The sequence below is a fragment of the Trichechus manatus genome, unplaced genomic scaffold (genome assembly GCF_000243295.1).
Source record: "Trichechus manatus latirostris isolate Lorelei unplaced genomic scaffold, TriManLat1.0 scaffold00097, whole genome shotgun sequence".
Lineage (NCBI taxonomy): Eukaryota > Metazoa > Chordata > Mammalia > Sirenia > Trichechidae > Trichechus > Trichechus manatus.
The window spans coordinates 5,632,086-5,656,618 of record NW_004444033.1 but is presented as its reverse complement, the minus strand read 5'-3'; the positions used below and the strand labels follow the sequence as shown (position 1 = coordinate 5,656,618).

General features: G+C 39.6%; 1 protein-coding gene across 2 annotated transcripts in view; it reads right to left on the bottom strand.

Moving 5' to 3' along the window:
• Positions 1–24,533, bottom strand: part of MKLN1 (muskelin 1) — a 343,250-nt gene that overhangs the window by 300,796 nt on the left and 17,921 nt on the right. For both annotated transcript variants that reach the window (XM_004382685.1, XM_023737113.1), the window contains exon 2: positions 21,518–21,642. In XM_004382685.1, the coding sequence (XP_004382742.1) occupies positions 21,518–21,534 (17 nt within the window). In that variant the 5' untranslated portion in view covers positions 21,535–21,642. The remainder of the gene's footprint in view (positions 1–21,517; positions 21,643–24,533) is intronic.

Here is a 24,533-nt window from a genome sequence, read left to right as displayed (position 1 = left end):
CTTTCAGAGAAGGTTTGAGGTAGTGGGGAAGAAAAAGGGAACAGGATGACTCTTTTTCTCCCAGTGTTGCCTTCTTCTCTCCCTTGCAATTTAGAAGGGGTTAGGGTTGTCATGAAGCATGTTGCATTGTAGTTTTCACAAATTCAAATGAATTTGAACGCACTGAAAGCCTTACATTTTGCAGAAGGAAAGAAGAAAACCAAAGCAGTAATTCATCTCACTCCACCCCACTTCACTCTGCACACTGTGGCAGCAGCTGACCTAGGAATCTGATGAATTGTAATATAGGACTGCAGAAATGGAAGTAACTGAAGTAGTTTAATCTACTTTCTATCCTCGACAGGGGAGCCTCAAACCATTACAAGCAAAAAGTTAGTATTTAAGAAACTTTCCCATAGGCAATTCTTTCCAACTATAACCTAAATTCTACCTTACAGAATTGCATGGACAATTTTTCTCGTGCTCCACAGTAGAGATGTGAAAACAGCTTTTTGCCATAACTAATGATCATAACCACTCCCACATCACATGGGTTATATTTCTGGGCTTTGGGGAGACAGCATAGAGTAATGGGTAAGAATTCAGGCTTGGAGACAGACAGAGTTGCACTTAAGCCACAGCTGTATGATCACGGGCAATTTACTTAAGCTCTCTAAGCCTCAATTTCCTCACCCATAATGTGGGGATGATAATACCATCCAGCTGATCAAATTACTGTGAGGAACAGTCTAGAATGACGCTGTCCAATAGAAATAAAATGCCAGCCACATATGGGAGCCACATACATAATTAAAAATTTTCTAGTAGTCCCATTAAGAAAAGTAAAGAGGAACAGGTGAAATTAATTTTAATAATATAGTTTATTTAATTAAACATATCTAAAATATCATTTTGACATGTAATCAATATAAAAATATTAATGAGCTATTTTACTTTTTTGTACTCTTTGAAGTCCAATGTATAGTTTACACTTACAGCACATCTGTTCAGACTCGCCACATTTCAAGCACTCAGTAACCACATGTGGCCAGTGGCAGCAGTATTGGAGAGCACAGGTCTAGAAAAAGGCTGTACTGGACTCAGCATTACACAAGGCGTATAAAAAAACCAGTTGCCGTCAAGTTGACTCTGACTCATGGTGACCCTCTGTGTGTCAGAGTGGAATTGTGCTCCATAGGGTTTTCAATGGCTGATTTTTCTGGAGTAGATTGCCAAGCCTTTCTTCTGAGGCACCTCTGGGTGAACTCGAACCTCCAACCTTTCAGTTAGCAGCTGAGCATGTTAATCGTCTGCACCATCAAGGGACTAGGCATATAGTAAAGACTAAAAATAAATTGGGGCTTCTATTATTATCACTAATATTATTCTTAGAGGACTATGTAATCTTCTCAATGCCTTCACTTCTCCAGACTGACTGTCTATGATGCTCATAGAGGTTCCTGGAGAGGCTGGGTGCTCACTCCCATCCTATCTTATCCAGGAGGCCAGAAAAAGTGACCTCAGCGGTGTCTGCCTGGAGAATGTATCCACTGAGTGCCAATGATGGGTAATGGCCTTCTTCAGGGTACTGAGACATGAAACCCCAAGAAGGAAGCACTACCACTAATCTGTCACCTTCTTGTATAAATAGGACAGGATGAGGCATTTATTAAAGCATCTATTTGCTCCTACTTTTTTTTCCCTTCCAACTAGGGAGGTGCTAAGCAATACATTGGGTTTAAAAGCCAACAATAACAAGTATACTATGTGATAATTTGCTTATGTGTTAAATTATGTGCCCACCAGGGCAGGGACCTTAATGTCTGCTTGCTACTCAACCCTAAGCACCTAGAACAGTGGCTGCCCATAGGATGCATGCCACCATGTTTTCTGAATGAACGAACAAGTGGTAGTTACTTCTGGGGAGTGGGACTAGAGGTCTGAGACGGCAGTGAGATGTTCCTTGCACTGAATACCGTTGTGCACTGCTTTACATCATCCCATGCACTGATGTTCTCTTCATAATGACAAAAAGTGAAAAATAAAATACTGGAAATGAAGGAACACATGGACCCGGGGAAGGCTGGTAGCACAAAGCAGTAAGACCGTAGGCATCAGTGAGCAGACAAGGTTCTAGAAGAAAGTATCAGCTGCTGCTGGAGTCCATCTTTAGACTTCTCACCCCGAGTAAAAAGTGGACTGACACCCAAGGAATGACACACAGTCCTAGTCTTGAAGCACAGAGTGTCCACAGGTTAACTAGCAGTTTTAACGAGATCTCCCACATTATGCGAGATGTGTCCTGGCCCTATCAGTACAATGAGAAACTTTCCCTTGGCACCAGGCCTGTGTCCAGGCACAGTTAACAGCCATGTTTGCTGAAGGCTGTTGGTCTGCTTCCACCACTGCTGTGTGGACAGGCAGGTGGACGTGGGCAGGGATCCTTGCGGGGAGGCAGGAGGTCAGTCTGCATGACCTGCTCAGAGTGGCCTCCTCATGTTCCCTGTCAGGCCTTCTGGAAACCTGAGAAAGATGACAGCTCCCATGTAGCACCACTGGACTCCAGAAGAATGGTTTTGTAAACTTATCCAACTGCTGTTGTTGCTAGATGCCATCAAGTTGACTTTCAACTCATAGCAACCCCATGTGACAGAGTAGCACTGCCCCAGAGGGCATTTTAGGCTATAATCTTTATGGGAGCAGATTGCAAGGTCTTTCTCCCACGGAGCTGCTGGGTGGGTTCAAACCACCAGCCTTTCGGTTAGCATCCTAGCGCTTAACAGTTGCGCCACCAGGGCTCCTCTTATCCAACTAGTCTGGGGTGAAACGGCTCTAAGTTGTCTTCGGGGTCCTTCCACTCTCTCTTCATTCTCGCTTGTTACTCTCCAGAGCTATCATAGTTTCCTGCTCTCTTCTGTCAGCATCTGGTGACTCACTAGCCCTCTGGGTAACGTACTGTCGCTTCCAGGAGTTGCCACATTTAAAGAGAGGTCAACTGGCAGAGAAAGAAATAATAATGATAATGTTGTTGATGGCGACATTGATGATGCTGTTGCTGATGACAATGACAGCTGATGACAGCAGTTATTTACTGACCAGGTACCGTGTGCCAGGGATTCTACTGAGGAATGGATACAATATATCTTATTTAATCCTCCCAACAACCTTATGAGGTAGATATTATCATAGCCACATTACAGATGAGGAATGAAAAATCATATAGTTGGCAAGTGGTAGATGAGGGATTTAGAATTGATTTAGAAGAACTGTCTCTAATTTTTTTTTTCTCTTAAGGAACTGCATCATATTATTCAAATGAAAGGATCTTTGACCCTGTAGGGAGAGAGCTGGGAGAGCCAGACAGTCACAGCAACCCTCAGGAACAATGACATTGATGGTGAAGGCTTGAAACTTCAAACACTCCTCTGTGTCTGTCACTGCCTGGGTTTCACTCCTGAGTCTGACGCTCTTGAGATTACCCTGGGCAAGTCACATAACCTGTCTGTGCTTGAAATAATTGTTAGAACTCAGTGAGATAATGCAAATAAAGAGCTTAAAACAGTGCCTGGGACATTTATTGTTGTTGTTAGGTGCCATCCAAGTTGGCCCCTGACTCATGGAGACCCCCTACACAATGGAAGGAAACACTGCTCAATGCTTGCCATCCCCATGATCAGTTGCAGATCCCACCATCGTGATCCATAGGGTTTTCACTGGCTGATTTTCAGAAGAAGATCACCAGGCCTTTCTTCCTAGTCTGCTGAAGCCTGTTCAGCATCATAACAACACACAAGCCTTAACTGACAGATGGGTGGTGGTTGTGCATGAAGTGCATGTCCTGGGTCCCCAGGATGGGAGGCAAGAATTCTGCCACCGAACCATACTGCCTCACACCTAGGATATGGTGTGTGTACAGCGTCCGAATTTCTCTGTTTTTGTATATATATATATAATGTGTGTTTTACATATATATATAAGATGGAGAAATTCAGATACTGTTTATTGCGAATGCTATAAATCCCTACTAAGTATTAGAAAAGGAACCCTGGTGGCACAATGGTTAAGCAGTCAGTTGCTAACAGAAAGGTTGGCTGTTCGAAGCCACCCAGTGGTGCCACAGAAGAAAGGCCTGCAATCTGCTCCTGTAGAGATTACAGCCTAGAAAACCCTATGGGGGCAGTTCTACTCTGTCACATGGGGTCACTATGAGTCAGAATTGACTTGAGGCACCGAACAACAAGTATTAGAAAACCCATAATTTATTTCTAGCTTCCTAAGTAACAAAACTGCTCCTTTGCCTGATTTATGTAATATTGTTGTGGATCATTTTCTATAGGTTTTTTTTTTTTTTTTTAATTGAAAAGGAGACATAACAGTAGAATTTTGAAGGAAGATACCCCACATCCTATTTCCCTAACACAACAATGGTTTCTATTTTTGCATATTGCCTTCTTCCTAGTTTTGCTAATTCTGAGGAGCTACCTGGATAGGACACAGTGCTGGATCAGATTTGGGTTTTTGTCTCCCTCTGTCACACACTGGCTGTTTGACCTTGGTGAAGGTATGTGACTGACCTTGGCCTTTGCTTCCAAAGTGTAGAGTGAAGGGGTTAGATTGACAGTCTTGAATGTCCCTCTAGCTCTAACAGTCTATAATCTTATCCATAATATACATTGTTTGCTTTCATAACATTCGTTGTTGTTGTTGCCTCTACTTCCTTTCTCCTTTGTTGAGAATCTTGCTCAAGGACACCAAGGATGGTAGACTATCACATAATTAATATTTGCTTCTCCCATATTACTCGGAATAGAAATATCAACACTACCACCAACAATATGATTACCAAAAACAGGTAAAAAGGTTTTTTGCAGTTATTTTTGTCCTTAGGGTATATCCCATTAGGGATACGTGGTCAAATTACTGCATCTTTAAGTCATTTGGGAGCCCAGGTGGTGCAGTGGTTAAGAGTTTGGCTGCTAACCAAAAGGTCAGCAGTTTGAATCTACCAGCCGCTCCTTGGAAATCCTAAGGGCAGTTCTACTCTGTCCTACAGGGTTGCTATGAGTCGGAATCAACTTGATGGTAACAATTTGGTTGGTTTTTGGTAAGTCATTTGAAGTAGTTGTTTTCTGTATGCCACCAACTGTATACACAGGAGGGTCTTCTTTAAAAAAAATTTTAGGAACTAGATTAAAAAATTAATTTTGTTTTATAATTATATAAAATATCCACATGATTCCAAAGTCAAATCTACAAAACGAGGTAAATTCGAAGAAGTCTAGCTTCTATCCCTATTTCTTCCACCTTATTCCTTATTCCTCTTATATGTAACTATTCTTTTGTGATATTTATCCTTCCATTGTTTTTTTAAATAAGCAAATATATATACATGCATATATATGTATGTGTATATATATGTGTGTGTGTATATCCATTCTTAGAGAAATGGTAGCATACTAGATTCACTTTCCACACCGCCCTGGCTTTTTTACTTTCAATATGTCCTAGAGATCACTCCATACTAGGATGCCTAAAGATTCCTCTTTCCACACAGTGCACAGAACTCCACTGTGTGGGTGTACCATAGTTTATACAATCAGTCCGCTATTAATGGACATTTGGGTTGTCTCCAGTCATTTGCTATTATACTTTCTATCCTATTGTTTTGTATTATATTTATATATATTCAAATCTTAAATATAAATAGATTTTTGTCTTGTTGTTATTAGGTGTCTTCAAGTTGGTTGACTCATAGTGACCCTATGTACAACAGAACAAAACACTGCCCGGTCCTACACCATCCTCACAATTGTTGTTATGCTTGAGCCCACTGTTGCAGCCACTGTGTCAGTCCATCTCATTGAGGGTCTTCCTCTTTTTCGCTGACCCTCTACTCTACCTGCATGATGTCCTTCCCTAGGAACCAGTCCCTTCTGATAGCATATCCAAAGTACTTGAGATGAGGTCTTGCCATCCTTGCTCCTAAGGAGCATTCTGGCTGTTTCGCTATGTGGAAATATACAAGGTGCACCTGGAACATCTTATACCCAATAGAAGGGGAGCTAACAAAGGCTACTAGGATCATGTCAAAAGAACTCAGGAGCCAATTTGAAGATGTTACCATAGGCCAAATAAGGACAACTGGAGCATTAATGAGAATAAATGAAATGTATTGAAACACAGCAGATATATTTAAATGAATGAGTTAAAATGATAATTATAAAAACAATAACGATAAATCAACCAAAAGAAAAGCAACAAAACACCTACTTGGTCACCACTGGCACATAACAGAAGATTAATTCACGGAATAATAGGATTAAAATATCATCATTTTGCAATCTTTAGTGAACTAATGGATTCAGGTACCATCACAAAAAAAGAAAGAAAGAATTATCAGACATTATGCACCTCTTGGTGGAAAAATACACCACTACCTACAAGGTCATAGGTCACTATACGTCGGAATCGACTTGACGGCAACGGGTTTTTGGAGCCCTGGTGGCACAGTGGTTAAAAGATCAGCTGCTAACCAAAAGGTTAGCAGTTTGAATCCACCAGCCGCTCCTTGGAAACCCTGTGGGACAGTTCTACTCTGCCCTATACGGTTGCTATGAGTCTGAACTGACTCTACGGCAATGGGTTACCTACAAAGAAGTCTTGGGGAAAAAAAAAATCAAATCTAAATCTGATAAAGCCTGTCATTCGTTACGAGAAATCCTGAGGACAAAAGAACATGTTAAACTACGCCATGGGGTGCATTGAGAAAAATCCAGGCTGTGCGAAATTCTACAGGACACACAACTTGGTTTTCTCAACAAATAAATTTGCAAGGAAAACAAAACAGAACAAAAAAGATACAGGGGTAACCTATAGAATAAAAGAGATTTAAGACACAAATCAACCAATCTCAGTGTGTGAACCTTATTTGGGTTCTGACTGAAACAAGCAAACTGTAAAAATAAATTATGGCATTTATGAAACAACTGAAAATTTGAACATTGAATATTTAATGTTATTAAGGAATTTAGTTTAGGTATGATAATAAAGTCCTCATTTTTAAAAGATTCATATTGAACTGTTTACGGAAATGATACAATGACTGGAATTTATTTCAAAATAAAATGGGGGGGCAGAGAAAAAGGGGGTGTTGGTCATGGGTTTATGGTTACATGCGAGTTCACTGTGCTAGTTATCTACTTTAGTTTATATTTTAAATTTCTTTAATAACACATTTATATATACTTATACATAATTGGTATTTTGGTATGTATATATATGTGTGGAGCCCTGGTGGTGCAGTGGTTAAGCGTTTGGCTGCTAACCAAAGGTCAGCAGTTTGAATCCACCAGCCACTCCTTGGAAACACTATGGAGCAGTTCTACTCCATCCTATAGGGTTGCTATGAGTCGGAATTGACTCGAAAGCAATGGGTTTTTTGGTGTATATATATGTGTTTCGTGCATGTATATATTTGTATGTATAAACACCCACTATAAGGAAATACAACAAAATGTTAATTGTGATTATCTCTGGGTGATAGAATTATGGGGGATTTGGTGATTGTTACTTTCTTCTTTTTACTGTATTGCATATTTCATATTTTTTACACTGCACTTGTATTCTTTATAATTAAAAAAGTGATTTAGAAATATATATTAAAGTATTTTAATTGTTTAACAATACCATTTTCACAATTTAACTATAACTTACGCGTAATGTAGTGAATGAAATAACTTTGTACATTTTTAGATAACTGGGCAAAGTTAATTATTTAATATTCAATTACATATCGTTTTGAGTGGGTACAGATAAGTTCATAAAACTATAGCGCTGAAATGAAGTTTGAGATTTGGAGATTCTGCCATTTGGCGTAATACAATAATCTTAAATTTATAGCTCAGGAGTAAACAGTTAACTTTTTTCTCTGTCTTACATAACACAAAAACAACCGAACCAGTTTGGCACAAACTTTCTTCTTCAAAGTCACCTTTGTGCTGAAAGCCACCACCTCAGGTTTCAGTCAAATAACCTGCAGACAAGAAAAGGGTTCTGCACAAAATTTTCTTGTAATTTTGCTATAGCATTAGTTACCAGAAACTGGAAAGAGTCTTTTTTATTTCATAATTGAGTGGGTCATAGAGAATGCTTGTCTCTTCTATTTTCTGATATGCAGGGAGAGCAAGCAGTTATTGAATCGTTTAATCACTCCCTTTGTGTCGCTGAAATAAATGGAAGGCCATGGGAGTAGATGTAATTTTTTTTAAAAAGATAGTTAACAAGTATTTTTAGTATATTAATCATTAATACAAAGGACTGCACAATTTGTCATTCTATTATAAAAAAATGAGTCATTTAAGATCAATAAAATTTTTAAAAATCAACTTATAAAAACCAGAATGTTTTGTAATGACATATAGACATATAATAATTATATCATCATCTGCATGTTCTATAATCAGATAACTGTCCCTTCTTCATTTATTTTTAAATAAAGATGTTTTATTAGACTCACATTTTCCTTTTTTCTCTTGTTCACGTATAATTTTACTCCTAAAAAAATCACCGTCAGTTTCTGTTATGAAATATATCAACAGATTACCATTAAAGTACCTTTCTGTTCAAAATGTAGACTTTAAAGCAAAGTCACTGGTGGTGGTGGTGGTTGTTTTCGTTAGGGGCCATCCAGTCAGTTCCGACTCACAGTGACCCTATGTACAACAGAATGAAAAACTGCCCAGTCCTGCACCATTCTCACACTCATTGCTGCGTGTGAGCCCACTGTTGCAGCCACTGTGTCAATCCATCTTGTTGAGGATCTTCCTCTTTTTTGCTGACCCTTTACTTTACAAAGCATGATATCCTTCTCCAGGAACTGGTCCCTCCTGATAACACGTCCAAAGTACATGAGATGAAGTCTCACCATCCTTGCTTCTAAGGAGCATTCTGGTTGTACTTCTTCCAAGACAGATTTGTTCATTCTTGACAGTCCGTGGTATATTCAATATTCTTCGCCAACACGATAATTCAAAGGCATCAATTCTTCTTTGGGCTTCCTTATTCATTGTCCAGCTTTCACACGTATATGAGGCGATTGAAAACATCCTGGCTTGAAAACACTTAGTCCTTAAAGTAACATCTTTGCTTTTTAAAACTTTAAGGAGTTCTTTTGCAGCAGATTTGCCCAATGCAGTACATCGTTTGATTTCTTGACTGTTGCTTCCATGGGTGTTGATCGTGGATCCAAAAAAAATGAAATCCTTGACAACTTTAATCTTTTCTCCATATATCATGATGTTGCTTATTGGCCCAGTCATGAAGATTTTTGTTTGCTTTGTGTTGAAGTGTAAACCATAACGAAGGCTATAGTCACTGGTAGATGTATTTATATATTTAGAAGTGAAACTTTCTGATTTAGCAATGGCTAGAGGCAGACAATGTCAATTTGGGTCCATTTGTCTATCTGAGGGTCCAGGAGTAATTACATGCTTCATATAAATTCAATCTACACTTGCAACCATGTGCCAGTCTGTGCTAAGTATTTTCATACATAATCTCAATTATTTAGTACAATAATCCAATAAATGGTTATTATCAGAGAGAGGTTAAGTTGTTTGTTCAAGGACACACAGTAACCCAGTTGATTCCAAATCCTGTGTCACCACTTCTAAATTATGAACTCTGGTGATTGTATTTGTAACAGTCCTTGGTGCCTGGTACCAAGCCTTGTTCCAGAAAACATGTCAAGTCAGTTCAAAGGTTGATATTCATCTTTGTTTTGGTTGTGTGTCATTGAGTCAATTCCAACTCATAGCAACCCATCTATGTCAGAGTAGAAGTTCCCTATAGGGTTTTCTAGGCTGTAATTATTAAGAGAGGAGCCCTGGTGGCACAGTGGTTAAGCACTCGGCTGCTAACTAAAAGGTCAGTGGTTTGAACCCACCAGGCGATCTGCAGGATAAAGATGTGGCCGTCTGTAAAGATTATAGCCGTGGAAGTCCTATGGGGCAGTTCTACTCTGTCCTAGAAGGTTGCTCTGAGTTGGAATTGACTCGATAGCAATGGTGTTTTTTTTAAATCATTACTGAAGCAGATCTTTCTCCCGTGTAGCTGCCGGGTGGGTTCAAACCGCCAACTTTTCAGTTAGCAGCAGAGTGCTTAACTGTTGCTCTGCCAGGGCTCCTTGATATTCACCTACCTGGTTGCAAAACTAGGTACCCTGCCTCCCCCGCACCCTGGAAGATGTGCAGGAGATGCAGTGTGACCTAATATCAGAGCAAAGATGGAGCTAGCGGAGGCTGAGTATGCTCTCATGCAGAAACCAACTAAAAAGCATCAGGGATAAGGGAGAGGGGGATCTGTTCCTCACAGCAGCAAAGCAGTGCTAGCTTTCTGTCCTGATCTTTTAATGTGCTTAAGAAGGTTCAGACATCTTTAAACCTGGAAATTAGGGGTGGATTATCCAATAGGCAAGGTAAGCACCGTGCTTACCTTGCTTACCAGATCATCTGTAGTGAACAATTTCACATTCTTTCACCACATCAAAGATTCTGCGTCTAAGTACAGCTGGCATCTGTTTCTCTCTCAACCCCACAGCACCTTCCTACAGAATCAAAGCCTCTTTTCAAATTTACAATCTCTGACAGGGGCAGATGGGCCAGTAAGCAAGATAAGCACGGGTTTACTTGTGCTTACTTACTAATCTTTGATGAGGTGAAACCCGTGTGAAATTGTTCACTACAGATGATCTGGTAAACAAGGCAGGCACCGTGCTTACCTTGCCTATTGGATAATCCATCCCTGCTGGAAATAAATAGTATTTTGACTTGGTGACCAACAAATTAAAGGTCAACCTGAGAAAGTTGCTTCTTGACATATTTCCTACCAAGGGTCACTTGTTTCATCCCAAAGGACTCAAAGTTAAGAATTAAAAACCTCAACTTTAGTAAATGATGTTTGAAATGCTGAGAGCTCTAGTTAGACCTGCATCCCAAATGCCAGCAGATCCCACTGTATTCATTTACTCATAACTTTGTGGAAAACTATTTGTTTGGGAAGTGATTCTTTAAGGCAATTTACCTTCAGGCTCAATGACAGAATGGAATCTTTGAGAAAAGAAATTTCCAAATTTTGCTGATTCAGTGATGAAAAAGAATAATATGTTTATAAGAATTTGGCTGCTTGGTAACTAAAAAAATAATCGATCTAAGAAAACATCAAATTTCATAGGTTAAATGCTAAATCTGATTATAAATTTCAAATATAAGTTCCAAAGCATACTTTTGTTCTACCTACTAATACTATAGAGTCATTCTGATGGGCATCAGTTAAAGAAAATTATTAACTATTCCTGTATGACAGAACTAGAGTTACTAGGGATACTTTATTTGTGGAGACATAACGACAAGGTTATACGCCACCTTGGAAGTGGACTAGAACTAAAGAATATTAAAATAATATTAAAAATAAATAAGAACAACAAAAATAAAACTTGACTAACTCTCTACCATCAAAACAAATGTTTCCAAGGATCTGAAGCTAAGAAGATAGAAATCCATAAACACAAAGGCCAAGATAATCAGTTGAATCTACAAAGTTTCCATAAATGAAGGAAAACATTAAAAAAAAAAACAAAAAAAACCACCTGCTTTAAAGGAAACAATGCTGAAGAACACTGACAATTTCTGCCCTGCCGCCCACCACAGAAAACCCAGCTGCAGCTGATTTAAAAATTACAAAATCTCCAAAAATTACAAGAGACGAGTGTCTCAAAAATGCGGTAGATTCAGTCACATAGGTCATACCCACATTAGCCAAAGTAATAATTATTGAGGGAGAGGTAATCTACTTCATTCATTTTAATAACCAATTCTTAGATTTGCTGCAGTGCCAACCCAACTTAATTATTAAGAGACAATAATATTGGATTGAAGTATTTTCAATCCAAGAATTTTTATTATGGAGAGAAAGCTTTGACAATTTAAGCAATTATGTGCTTCATTTCTCCTTTTCTGCATTTTCATTCTCGCTTATATATTAGGTATTGGACTTAACCTGTTTTATTCTTAATGATTTACATCTTGTCATCTTCCTTCTTTTTGAAAAAATTTAAATTTGGTTTTAAATGGTTGCAGGATAAATACAAGCTGTTAAATGTAATATTCATGATAACCACATGTAAAAAAAATATACAAAAGGAAAGGAGAAGGGAATCAAAATGGCTCACTACAATAAACCAACAAAACACAAAAGCAAGCAGCACTAAAGGGCAAAGACAAAGAAGACTTAAGACACACAAAAAACAAACAACAAAATGGCAGAAATATGTCACTTCTTATTGGTAATTACAGTGAATGTAAATGGACTAAATGTTCCAATCAAAAGGCAGAGAGTGGCAGAATGGATAAACAAACATGATCCAACAATATGCCATTTACAAGAGAGACATCTTAGACCCAAGGACACAAACAGGTTGAAAGTGAAAGGAAGGAAAAAAAATATTCCATGCAAATAATCAAGATAGAGCTGGGGTGGCAATCTTAATATCAGATGAAGTAGGCTTTAAGACAAAATCCATTAAGAGAGGTAAAGACGGACATTATGTAGTGAGAAAAGGGTCAATTACTCAAGAAGATTTAACAATCATAAATATATAAGCACCCAACACTGGAGCACCTAAATATATAAAGCAAACACTGATAAAATTGAAGGGAGCAATAGATAGCACTACAATAACAGCTGGAGACTTCAATACACTATTTTCAATACTGGACAGATATCTAGAAAGAAGATCAACAAGGAAACAGAAGACCTGAATGACACTTATAAACCAACTAAGATTTAACAGACATATATAAAACACTCCACCCAACAACAGCAAAATATACATTCTACTCCAGTGCACATGGATCATTCTCCAGGATAGCCCACACGTTAGGTCACAAAGGAAGTCTTGATAAATTTAAAAAGATTGAAATCATACAAACTATTTTCTCTGATCACAATGGAATTAAGCTAGAAATCAATAACAAAAAACAAAAACAAAACTGGAAAACACACAAACATACGAAAATTAAACACACTATTAAACTACGAACGGGTCAGGGAAGAAACCAAAAGAGAAATCACAAATGTCTTAGAGTCAAAGGAAAATGAAAAGAACAACATACCAAAATTTATGGGATTCAGTGAAGGCAGTACTCAGAGGGAAACTTATAGTAATAAATGCCTACATGAAAAAAGAAGAAAGATCTTAAGCAACAGCATAACTCAACAACTTCAGAAACTAGAAAGAAAAGAGCAAACTAAGCCTAAACCTACCAGAAGAGAGGAAATAACAAAGATCAGAGCAGAAATAAATAAAATTGGAAACAGAAAAACAATAGAGAGAATCAATAAAACCAGAAGTTGGTTCTCTGAAAAGGTCAATAACATTGACAAGCCTTTAGCTAGACTGACAAAGGAAAAAGAAAAGATATGAATAACCAAAATAAGAAATGAAAGAGGCGGCATTACAACTGACACAACAGAAATAAAGAGAATTATGACAGAATAGGAAACCCTGGTGGTGTAGTGGTTAAGACCTATGGCTTCTAACCAAAAGGTCGACAGCTGGAATCCACCAGGTGCTCCTTGGAAACCCTGTGGGGAAGTTCTACTCTGTGCTATAGGGTTGCTATGACTCAGAATCAACTTGATGGCAATGGGTTTGGTTTTTTTTTTTTGTTTTTTGTTTTGGTTACAACAGAACATTATGAACAACTGTATAGCAACAAACTGGATAACCTAGATGAAACGGACAAATTCTTCGAAGCACACAACCTGCCCAAACTGACTCAAAAGGAAATAGAAAGTCTCAACAGACCCATAACAAGAGATTGAATCAGTGATCAAAAATCTACAAAGAAACAAACAAAAAATCCTGGGCCAGATGGCTTCACTGGGGAATTCTACCAAACATTTGGAGAAGAATTGACCTCAATCAGAGCTTTGAACTGGTTCATTCTGGTTCAATCCCCTGTGAAGAATTTGCATTTCCACCCCAGATATACTGAATCAGAATCTATAGTTTAGCAGGATTCCTAGGTGATTCTTACATATAACCAATTTTGAGAACCACTGCTCTACTAGTGGTTCTCAGAATTGGTCCCTAACCAGCAGCATTAGCATCACCTGGGAACTTGTCTAGAAATGCAAATTCTCAGCACAGCTTGCAACTGGAAAGAACCGGTTCGAAGCCCTGACACTAATACTGTTAAAACTCTTCTAAAAGATAAAGAAGGAAGGAATACTCCCTAATTCATTCTATGAAGCAAACATAACCCTGATACCTACACCAGACAAAGACACCACAAGAAAAGACAACTACAGGCCAATATATCTTATGAATACAGATGCAAAAATCCTCAACAAAATACTAGCAAACAGAATCCAACAGCATTTTAAAAGAGACATACACCATGACCAAGCGGGATTTATTCCAGGAATGCAGATGGTTCAACATTAGAAAGTCAATCAATGTAATACACCACATCAATAGAACAAAGGAGAAGAACCACATCATCATCTCTATGGATGCAAAAAATATATTTGGTAAAATCCAACACCCTTTCTTGATGAAAACCCTAAAGAAGATTGGAATAAAAGGGAAATTCCTCAATATGATTCAGGGCATATATGCAAAGCAAACAGCCAACATTATACTTAGTGGAGAAAGAGTGAAAGTTTTTCCCTTGAAACGGAAGCAAGACAAGGGTGCCTACTGTCACCACTTCTATTCAATATTGTATTAGAAGTTCTATCCAGAGCAATAAGACAAGAAAAAGAAATAAAGATACCCAGATTGGAAAAAAAAAAGTAAAATGATCTCTGTTTGCCAGTCATATGATCCTATATGTAGAAAATGCCAAAGCGTCTGGAAGAGAACTTTTAGAGCTAATAAAGAAATTTAGCAAAGCTGTAGGCTACAAGGTCAAAAAACAAAAATCAGTTGGGTTTCTATACACCAGAAACGAGAAATCTGAAAGGGAAATTAGAGAAACAATTCTGTTTACAACAGCATGTAAGAGAATAAAATAATTAGGAAGTGGTGTGAAGGATTTACACGATGAAAATTACAAAATACTACTGAAAGAGATTAAAGAAGCCTTAAATAGATGGGAAGATGTTCCATGTTCGTGGATTGAAAGAATTAATATTGTTAAACTGTTAATACTACTCAAAGCAATCTATAGATTCAATGCAATCCTGATAAAAATTCCAACAACCTTCTTTACAGAAATGGAAAAACCAATCCTCAGCTTTATATGGAATGGCAAGAGGCCTCAAATAGCTAAAGCAATGTTGAAAGAGAAGAACAAACTAGGAAGGCTCACATTTCCTGATTTTAAAACATACTATACAGCTACAGAAATCAAAACAGGCTGGTACTGGTATAACAATAGACACATAGACCAATGGAATAGAATGGAAAGTCCAGAAATAAACCCACATGACTATGGTCAACTGATTTTTGACAAGGTTGCTAAGTCCATTTGACAAGGAAAGAAGAGTCTCTTCAATAAATAACATTGGGAAAATTTGATTTCCATATGTAGAAAAATGAAACAGGATACATGCCTCACACCATACACAAACACAAATTCAGAATGGATTAAGGACCTAAATGTGCACACTGAAACCATAAAATTCTCGGCAGAAAATGCAGGGCAATGCTGTCAAGCCTGGCTTTCAACAATGGATTATCGAATAACGAAAGCACAAACAGCAAAAGACAAAATAAATAAATGAAACCTCAAAAAAATTAAAAACTTTTGTTCATCTAAAGACTTCACCAAAAAACAGAAAAGACAAGCTACTGACTGGGAGAATACCTTCAGAAACCATATATCTGATAAGCATCTAATAACCAAAATATAATCTAAAACTTTGACAACTTAGCTACAAAAAGACAGATAACCCAACCATAAAATGGGCAAAGGACTTGAATAAATATTTCACCAAAGAGAACATTCAAATGGCCACCAAACACATGAAAAGATGCTCAATGTTATTAGCCATCAGAGAGATGCAGATCAAAACCACAATAAGATACCATTTCACTCCCACTAGGATGGTTAAGACTTTTTAAAAAAAGAAGAAAATAACAAATATTGGCAAGGATGTGGGGAAACTGGAACACTTATCCATTGCTGGTGGGAATGCAAATTGCACAGCCACTGTGAAAAACAGTGTGGTAGTTCCTCAAAAACTAAAAATAGAACTACAATATGACCCAGCAATTCCACTCCTAAATACATATGCAAAGGATTTGAAAGCAGAGACTCAAATAGAGACTTGTACACCAATGCTCATTGCAGCACTAATCACAATAGCCAAAAGGTAGAAACAACCTAAATGTCCATTAACAGATGAATGGATAAACAAAATGTGGTACAAACATACAATAGAATACTACTCAGCCAGTAGGAGAAATAGTCTTGATACTTGCTACAATGTGGATGGAGCTGGAAGACATTATGCTGAGTGAAATAAGCTAATCACAAAAGGACAAGTATTGTATGACCTTACTTATATAAAAGACAAGAAAAGACAAATGCATAAAGAACAAAGTTTATTAGTGTTTATCAGGGGCAGGACGGAAGGGAAAAGGGGGGGTTAACGGTAATGGAAATATCGCATTGATTAAGAGTAGGGTTGGACAGCTGATTATTGTAATCGCTGTCAATAAGATGGCAAAAGTGTGACAGATATATTTATAACAACAACAGAAAAAAAACAGTAGCTGCTGAGGCTGCTTATGTACAACCAAAACCTCATGGGATTTGGTTTCTTGGTTTGGAGGTTTAGGGTGATCGTTTCATGGAACATCCCAGTTAACTGGCCTAATAACATATGTAGTGCCTCTGTTCTACCTCCTTGTTCCTTGCGGAGTGCCTGGGGTCTTAAAAGCTTACAAGTAGCCCTCCAAGGCACAATTACTCTCTATTCGCATGGAGCAACAGAGGAAGAAGCAGGGTCAGGAATATAAGGATATGGAATGTGTTGGTAATTGCCTCCATGAACACATACCTCCTTTGCCACAAGACCAGAAAAACAGGATGGTGCCTGGCTACCACTACCAAACATTTTGATCAAAGATTCTATAGAAGAATCCTAATCAAAAGGAGGAAAATGCAGACGGAATTTCAATCGTGGACTCCAGACTTACTGGAGCCATGAAGGTTAGATGAACTCTTGAAACTATTACGCTGGGATAATCTTTCAACATTAAACCAAAAATATTCCCTGAAGTCTTCTTAAAGTCAAACAATAGCTTAACTAGTAAAAAATGTCTGCCTTGAGTATTATGCTCTTTTAAGGTCTATATGTGATCAAATTGATAACAGCAACTCAAAGATTAGACAGAAACCCTGGGAGGCAGTGAGTTTATGTTAATGGGGGAGGAATAGCTCAGAAGAAGAGGAGGGTGAGAATGGTTGCACAACTTAGAGAATGTAATCAATGTCACTGAATTGTCCACGTAGAAACTGTTGACTTGGTGTATGTTTTTCTGTGTGTATTCTCAACAACAACAACAAAATAATTTTTTTAAAAGGTTGCAGGGTAAGTGTTGGTTGTCAGTTCCTCTGACTAACAAATCGTAGTCTCTAGAGCCCAGACTGCTGGCCTGGACAAGGAAAGCCCAAATTCTCTCTGTCCCAAAAAACTTTGCATGTCTAGAACTTAGACAATCTAAAATTTGCACACAATGCATGTCAATGGTTGTGGTCACGTTCATCCTAGATTTCACCGTAAACCAAACCAAACCAGTTGCCATGGAGTCAATTCTGACTCATGGTAATCCCATGAACTGCGCTCCATAGGGTTTTCATGGCTATGACCTTTCAGAAGCAGATCACAAGGCCTTTCTTCCAAGGTGCCCCTGGTGGGTTCGAACTGCCAACCTTCAGGCTAGTAGTTGATGCAAACGTTTGTGCCACCCAGGGACCTCTAAATTTCACCGTCTGTCTCCCATATCACTTATGTGGACATACAACCTACATAACCACTCCTTGTGTCCACATACACCATTCGTTCCTTTGGATGTAATCTGTGAGAATCAGCAAGGCCACTAGAAAGAAAACTGGACTTGAAGTCAGAATCCAAGTGTGAGTTCCAGCTCTTCAAGAGACCAGCTAAAGGCATAGAGTAGTGGGTAAGCATATATCTGCTTAAGCTACACGGCGCAGGTTGAAACCCTGGTTCTTCCAACTTCTAGCTATGTGACCCTAGGCCAGGTATGTGAATCTTGTGCTTTAGCCTTCTCGTTTGTAAAGTGCAATGGTATCAGTAACTACCCCATACAGCTGTGGGGATTAAGCACTTTAACACAGGTAAACGGCTCAGAACAGAGCCTTGGATATCCTAAAACAAAAAACAAACCAAACCCGTTGCCATCAAGTCAAGTCCAACTCATAGTAACCCTATATGACAGAGTGGAACTTCCTTCCCCATAGGGTTTCCAAGGAGCGGCTGGTGGATTCAAACTGCTGAACTTTTGGTTAGCAGCTATAGCTCTTAACCACCGCGCCACCAGGGCCCCTGGGTATCCTAAGCACCCAGTAAATATTGGCTACTATTATTACTAAGGTCCCTGAGTGGTGCAACTGGTTTGAGCTCAGTTACTAACCTAAAAGTTAGTGGTTTGAACCCACCCAGCAGCACTGTGGAAGAAAGGCCTGGCAATCTGCCTCCATAAAGATTACAGCCAAGAAAACCCCATGGAGCACTTCTACGCTGGAACACTGGAGGCTGCCATGAATTGGAACTGACTCGACAGCAACAGGTTTGACTTTGTTGTTATTATTATTATTGGCTGCATGAGCTTAAGGGACTCACCTAACCTCTATGAAACTCTATTTCATCTTCTGTACAAGAAGAATCACAACCTCATATGGTCTTTATGAAGACTGAATAAACTCAAATGAGATAACGTATGTGGAAGTCATTTTAAAAACAGTAGTAGACAACTCCTTCCACCAAGGAGAATTAGTTCCTTTCTGCTCTGTGCTTCTATAATACTTAAAAATACACACAGCTGGTCTAGCACTTGTCACAGAGTATCACACAGATGTACGTACCTGTCCCTCTCCCCCACCACTAGTGCATCATCCTCTGCTTCACCTCTGTATCCTCAGCACATTGGGCATACCTGGCACAGGACAGGTACTCAATAAAGATTTGTTTAAAGGACTACTGTCCAAACGAGCAAGCAGGAATCTTCAAGGCCTTTGCCAGGAATGATGGGTTATCAATTTTAGCCAAATGTCCTCAGCAGATCATACAGAAATACACTTGTTTTTCTTCAAGTGCCATATATTACGATTCCATCATTTTCAATGCAGCCAATCTTGTGTGGTTGCACGTGTTCACTCTTTTCACTTAAATATTTATTGAGCACCTATGTGCCAGGTCCGCCATATAGGGCACCACAAGTGGCAGATTCTCAGGCTAATGCAGGTCCTGCAGACTAGATATTGAAGGAACATATTTACTGTAGAATCATCCACCACTTGAGATAATAAGCTCTTTGGTTTCATTACTTCGTTAGAGTGATAGAATTTCATGGTGGGAATAAATGGTTTTATAGAAGTGGGAGTCCTTACAAAATAATAATTAAGGTTAGGGATCTGATTGTCTGGGTTCAAATCTTGGATCTGCTTTGTGCAAGGTGTAAGACTTTGGGCAGGTTACTCAGTCTTTCTAAGGTCTCACTTTCCTCATCTGCAAAATGGAGCTAGTAGGATTGAGTGAGAATTAAAAACGACAACACATGTTAATCACTAATTATCATGCCTGCCATATTGTAAGCACTCAATATGTGTTAGTTGCTAGGATTAATCCTACTTTCCCTACTCCCTCATCCCAGTGTTTGAACTTACATCATAAATGTATCCTGCAAATGGTACATGGCTTCCAGCTTCTGCTTGAACGTCAGCAGGGTTGGGGAACTGGGTAACTCCAGCGGTTGTCCACTTGGTTGCTGGGTAAATCTAATTGTTGATAAATTCTAGTGGGTTGAAATGTACCTGCTTACATCTTCCAGGTCCTAACCTAGATCTGTCACTTGAGGTCACCCAGAAGTCTAATCTTTCCTCTGCAGAACAGCCCCTCAAACTTCAGAGGGCAGCCATCTGTGCAAGCTATCACCCTCCTCCTCTCGCACCCACACAGGGCTTATATCCTTTAATCATTTCTGATACAGCACTATGTACCAGATCCCTTATTATCCTTTTTACTTGTCTTGAATAATCTTTCGTTTATCAATGTCTCTCTTAAAGGCTGAAATCCCGAATTCATAAAACAGAACAAATGCGGTCTGATCACCCTTGAGGACTAGAGACCTAGTTCCCCTCTTGAATATCATATTTTTCTATTAATGCATCAAAAGATTGATTTTTCTGGAAGCCACATCACACTGTGTTGACTCATCATCTGCTCACAATCAACAGGAGACTCTAAATCTTCCAGACGTGTGCTGTTGTGAGCCATCTCGCCCCCAGCCTGTACTTGTACAATTGAATTTTGGGATCTTTGAGTACTTTATATTTGTCCCCATTAAACTTTATATTGTTAGATGTGATTCATTATTACATATTGATAGGATCTAGGGTGGGGGTGGAAATCCTGATCGGATCATCCAACGTATTTGCTATCCTTTCTAGTCGCGTGTCATCTGTAAATTTGTTAAGCACGCTGACAATGTTATCATCTTAGTCATCAATAAAAATGCAAAAGGGCAACAGGGCTGCAAGCCAGACTTTGCAATAGATCCCTAGACGCCTGGGTGTGCAGCAGCCTCTATAAAACAACACAAAAACAGCACAACTTTTCAAAGACATCATTCACTCAACCAACAAATATTTTTTGAGTACCAGTTACTGTTCCAAGTACTAAGCAAAGAGTGGTGAACGCAACAAAATCCCTATCCTCATGAAGCTTACATCCTAGCAACAGAGAGAAGCCATAAACATATGAAAATAAAAAAAAAAATACTAAATGTTAATGAAAAAAATAAAGCAGGTAACAGGCAAAAGAAGGCTGACAGCGTGGACGCAATGGAGAGTTGTCTATAGACAGTTTGACTAAAGCAGAGTTATTTCTGAAGATGTACATCCCTGCTCATGTTCCACATTTGAGTGTGCATCTCTGTGCCCAAGGTGATCTCAGAGTGTGTAGCAAGTCTTTCTGATTCCTCAAAACCCACTTTTCTCTATGTAGAGTCACATTCGAAAAGAATGTAACTCCACGGATAGAGCAATGATGAAGGATTTAAATAGTCATAAAAAAAAGAGAAAGAGAATCTCAAAGGACATAATTCCTCAGGAAACAGCACAATGTTTGTTTGTATGCATAGGATATTCCCATATTGTGAGAACAGCCAGCCGGCCACACCTTCTGATAAAGATTCCAGAAAGGAGAATAACAAAATTATTGCTCTTCAGACATATTGTTACCATGAGATAATAGAAGGAAAAATGGAAAAGCACATACTTACCTTATTCCAATCCCCATATTGCCAGGTATGGAGTGGGTTATGAATCCTACAGTTATGGAGAGTCAGGAGGGTGGAATGCTTTGGGTAACCCCAAAACACAGCTCAGAGAGTCTGGACATTGAACTCTGGAAAAGAAGCCCATAAGGAACAGATTTGAAATCTATCTTGCTTAACTACTCTGTGATCATAGTTTCAATGTTGATAAATTCTTCTAGATACTTTCAGATCATCTTCAAATCCCTTTGATGTTAGAGGAGTTTGGCAAATTTTCATTTAGTAAAATCCTAAATACATTCCCTGATTTGAAATGTATTTTATAGTACCTCAATGCTCATTTTAACATTTAAATTCATTCATTCATTGAGCATCTATTTTGTGCCAAAGACTGTTGGTTCTGGGAATACAAAGGTGAATAGGATAAATATGCTTATAGGGACCTTACAGCTGAGTTTACCAGGGAGTACAAGATAGAGGCGGGTCTCCAGCTCTGATAAAGCAATGATGTTATGTGTGAGAGAAGTACTGAGGGCTTTAGCAGGATAGCCTAACCCAGACTCTGGCAGGATTGGAAATTAATAACTTCTACCCAGAGACTTAGGAGCTCCGGCGGCGCAATGATTAAAAGCTTGGCTGCTAACAAAAGTCGGCAGTACAAACCCACCAGCCACACCACGAGAGAAAAGACCTGGCAATCTGCTCCCGTAAAGATTACAGCCTAGGAAACCCAATGGGGCCGTTCTACTCTGTCATGTAGAGTCACTATAGAAGCAAGGATGGCGAGACTACATCTTAAGTACTTTGGACATGTTGTCAGAAGGGATCGGTTCCTGGAGAAGGACATCATGCTTGGTAAAGTAGAGGGTCAGCAAAAAAGAGGAAGACCCTCAACAAGATGGACTGACACAGTGGCTGCACCAATGGGCTCAAGCATGCAACGATTATGAGCATGGTGCAGGACCAGGCAGTGTTTCGTTCTGTGGTACATAGGGTTGCTATGAGTTGGAACCGACTCGACGGCACCTAACAACAACAACAACAACAACAACAACACGAGTCGGAATCGACTCCACAGCACACACCAACAACAACAAACATGGAGACTTACAGGGTGTGAAGGAGTTAGCCAAATAAAGAGGTGGAGGGCACAGCATATGCTGTTTTGGAGATAGCAGAATGTTCTGAGTACTGGCAGCGGTTCAGTATCGCTGAAGCAGAGAGCTTTAGCCAAAGAGTTGTCAGAGATGAGATCGGAAAGGTAAGCAGGCACCAAATCCTGCAGACAATGACCAGCCATGCTCTAGAGGAGGTGGAATCTACTGAAATTTGTGACTGATTGCATGCTGGGGTCTTGAAAAGGGAAAAGTCAAGAATGCTGTTCAGATCTGGGGCTTGGATAACTGGGTGGATAGTGACAAGTTCAGCTTTGGACATGTTTTGGTTTGTGATACCTGGGGAACATTCACAGAGCAACACTGGGCAGTGTGATCTAGACGACTGAAGATGCAGGTTTAGGAATCATCAGTACACGACAGACAACAATTTAATCCACGGGGACAAATGAGATACCATGGGAGAATGTGTAGGGTGAGAGAAAAGGATCCAGGAGAGACTCCAGTGGAAGACCAATGCTCAAAGGATGGGCAGAGAAAGGATCCCTGGGAAAAAAGAGAGTAAGAAGGTGCAGCCAGAGAGATAGAGGAAAACAAGCAGTGTGCGGTATCACAGAGGATCAGGAAAAAGCACATTTCAAGAGTAGGTTGTGGTCAACAAAGGCAAATGCCATCAAGAAGTCAAGCAAGAAAAAGGCTGAGAAGCATCCACAGGGTGAACACCAAGAGCATATTTGATTGGTTGGCAAGAGCAGTGTCTGTGGAGGAGAAGACAGGTCACAGGGAGTTGAGACTAGATGGAACCAATGAAAGCAGACATCAGTTTCAAAAAGTTTGCCTTAGAAGTGGAAGACATAATCACTAGATTTTCTTCCCAACGGTAGGCAAATTGGAGCTTCATGAAGGCACACCTTAAAGGACCTCGAGGATCCCTCATCACCTTTACATTTGCCCCATCAATTACATGGCAATGCTCTTGGTAGGCATGGCTGGTGTGTTGGACAATAGTTGCTGGATTTGGCCATAACTGGAGAGCAAACCAAGTCTGCCTTCATGCTTTCTACCTCTCCTTCTGCACCCACCCCTGTCACTAGGCCTTGAAGTCCATGCATGCTTCCTGGGTACCCAAGGCCTACTGTGGTGCATGAATGCCCACCTGACGTCTGTCACCTCACCTGGCTTCAATCAGAAGGCACACATGCCCTCCGCCCACCAATGAAATGACCTACATAGGGATAATTCTGGCCAGACACAGTTGCCCCACTGTCATTAGTTCTCACCTACTGTCGTGGCTCATGTGTTAGGACCAGTTAGAGGGAGGGAAAGGAGTTTGGTCACCTTGGAGTCTGGAGTAGGCAGCTGGCCCCCAGCTGGCCAGGCAGCTATCTAAGCAGGGAGCCTCTCCAATACCAAAATAAATGGGTCAGGTGGAAAACAGATGATCACAACCGCAAGCAATGCTGATGGTTGGTCCAAGGGAATAAAAGTGAGCAAGACATCCTGGATGAACACTTTAAGGGGTTTGGGTGAGAGGGGAGGGGCAGGAGGCAGTCTAAGAACAGGGTGTAACAAGGAACTAGAAATGGGCTGAAGACAATATACAGAGGCAGAAGCCAAACACAATTATGCTGGAAAGGTGGGTGCATCACCACCACCTGGCTATTGTCCTGGGTCCTCCCAGGGTGCTGTTTCATTATATGAAGTAAAGTTTCTGACTATCACAACAATTCCTGAAACCTGATGTCCACAACGCTTCCCTACCATCGTAACCCTGTATTCCACTGAGAAGGTAGGACATCGTGGCCTGGGTAGTACCAATGGGGAGCACAGAGGCATTTGCAGTAACTATCTTGAAGTACAACACTGTCAGCAATAGGATACTATCCACACACCTACAAGGAAGACCA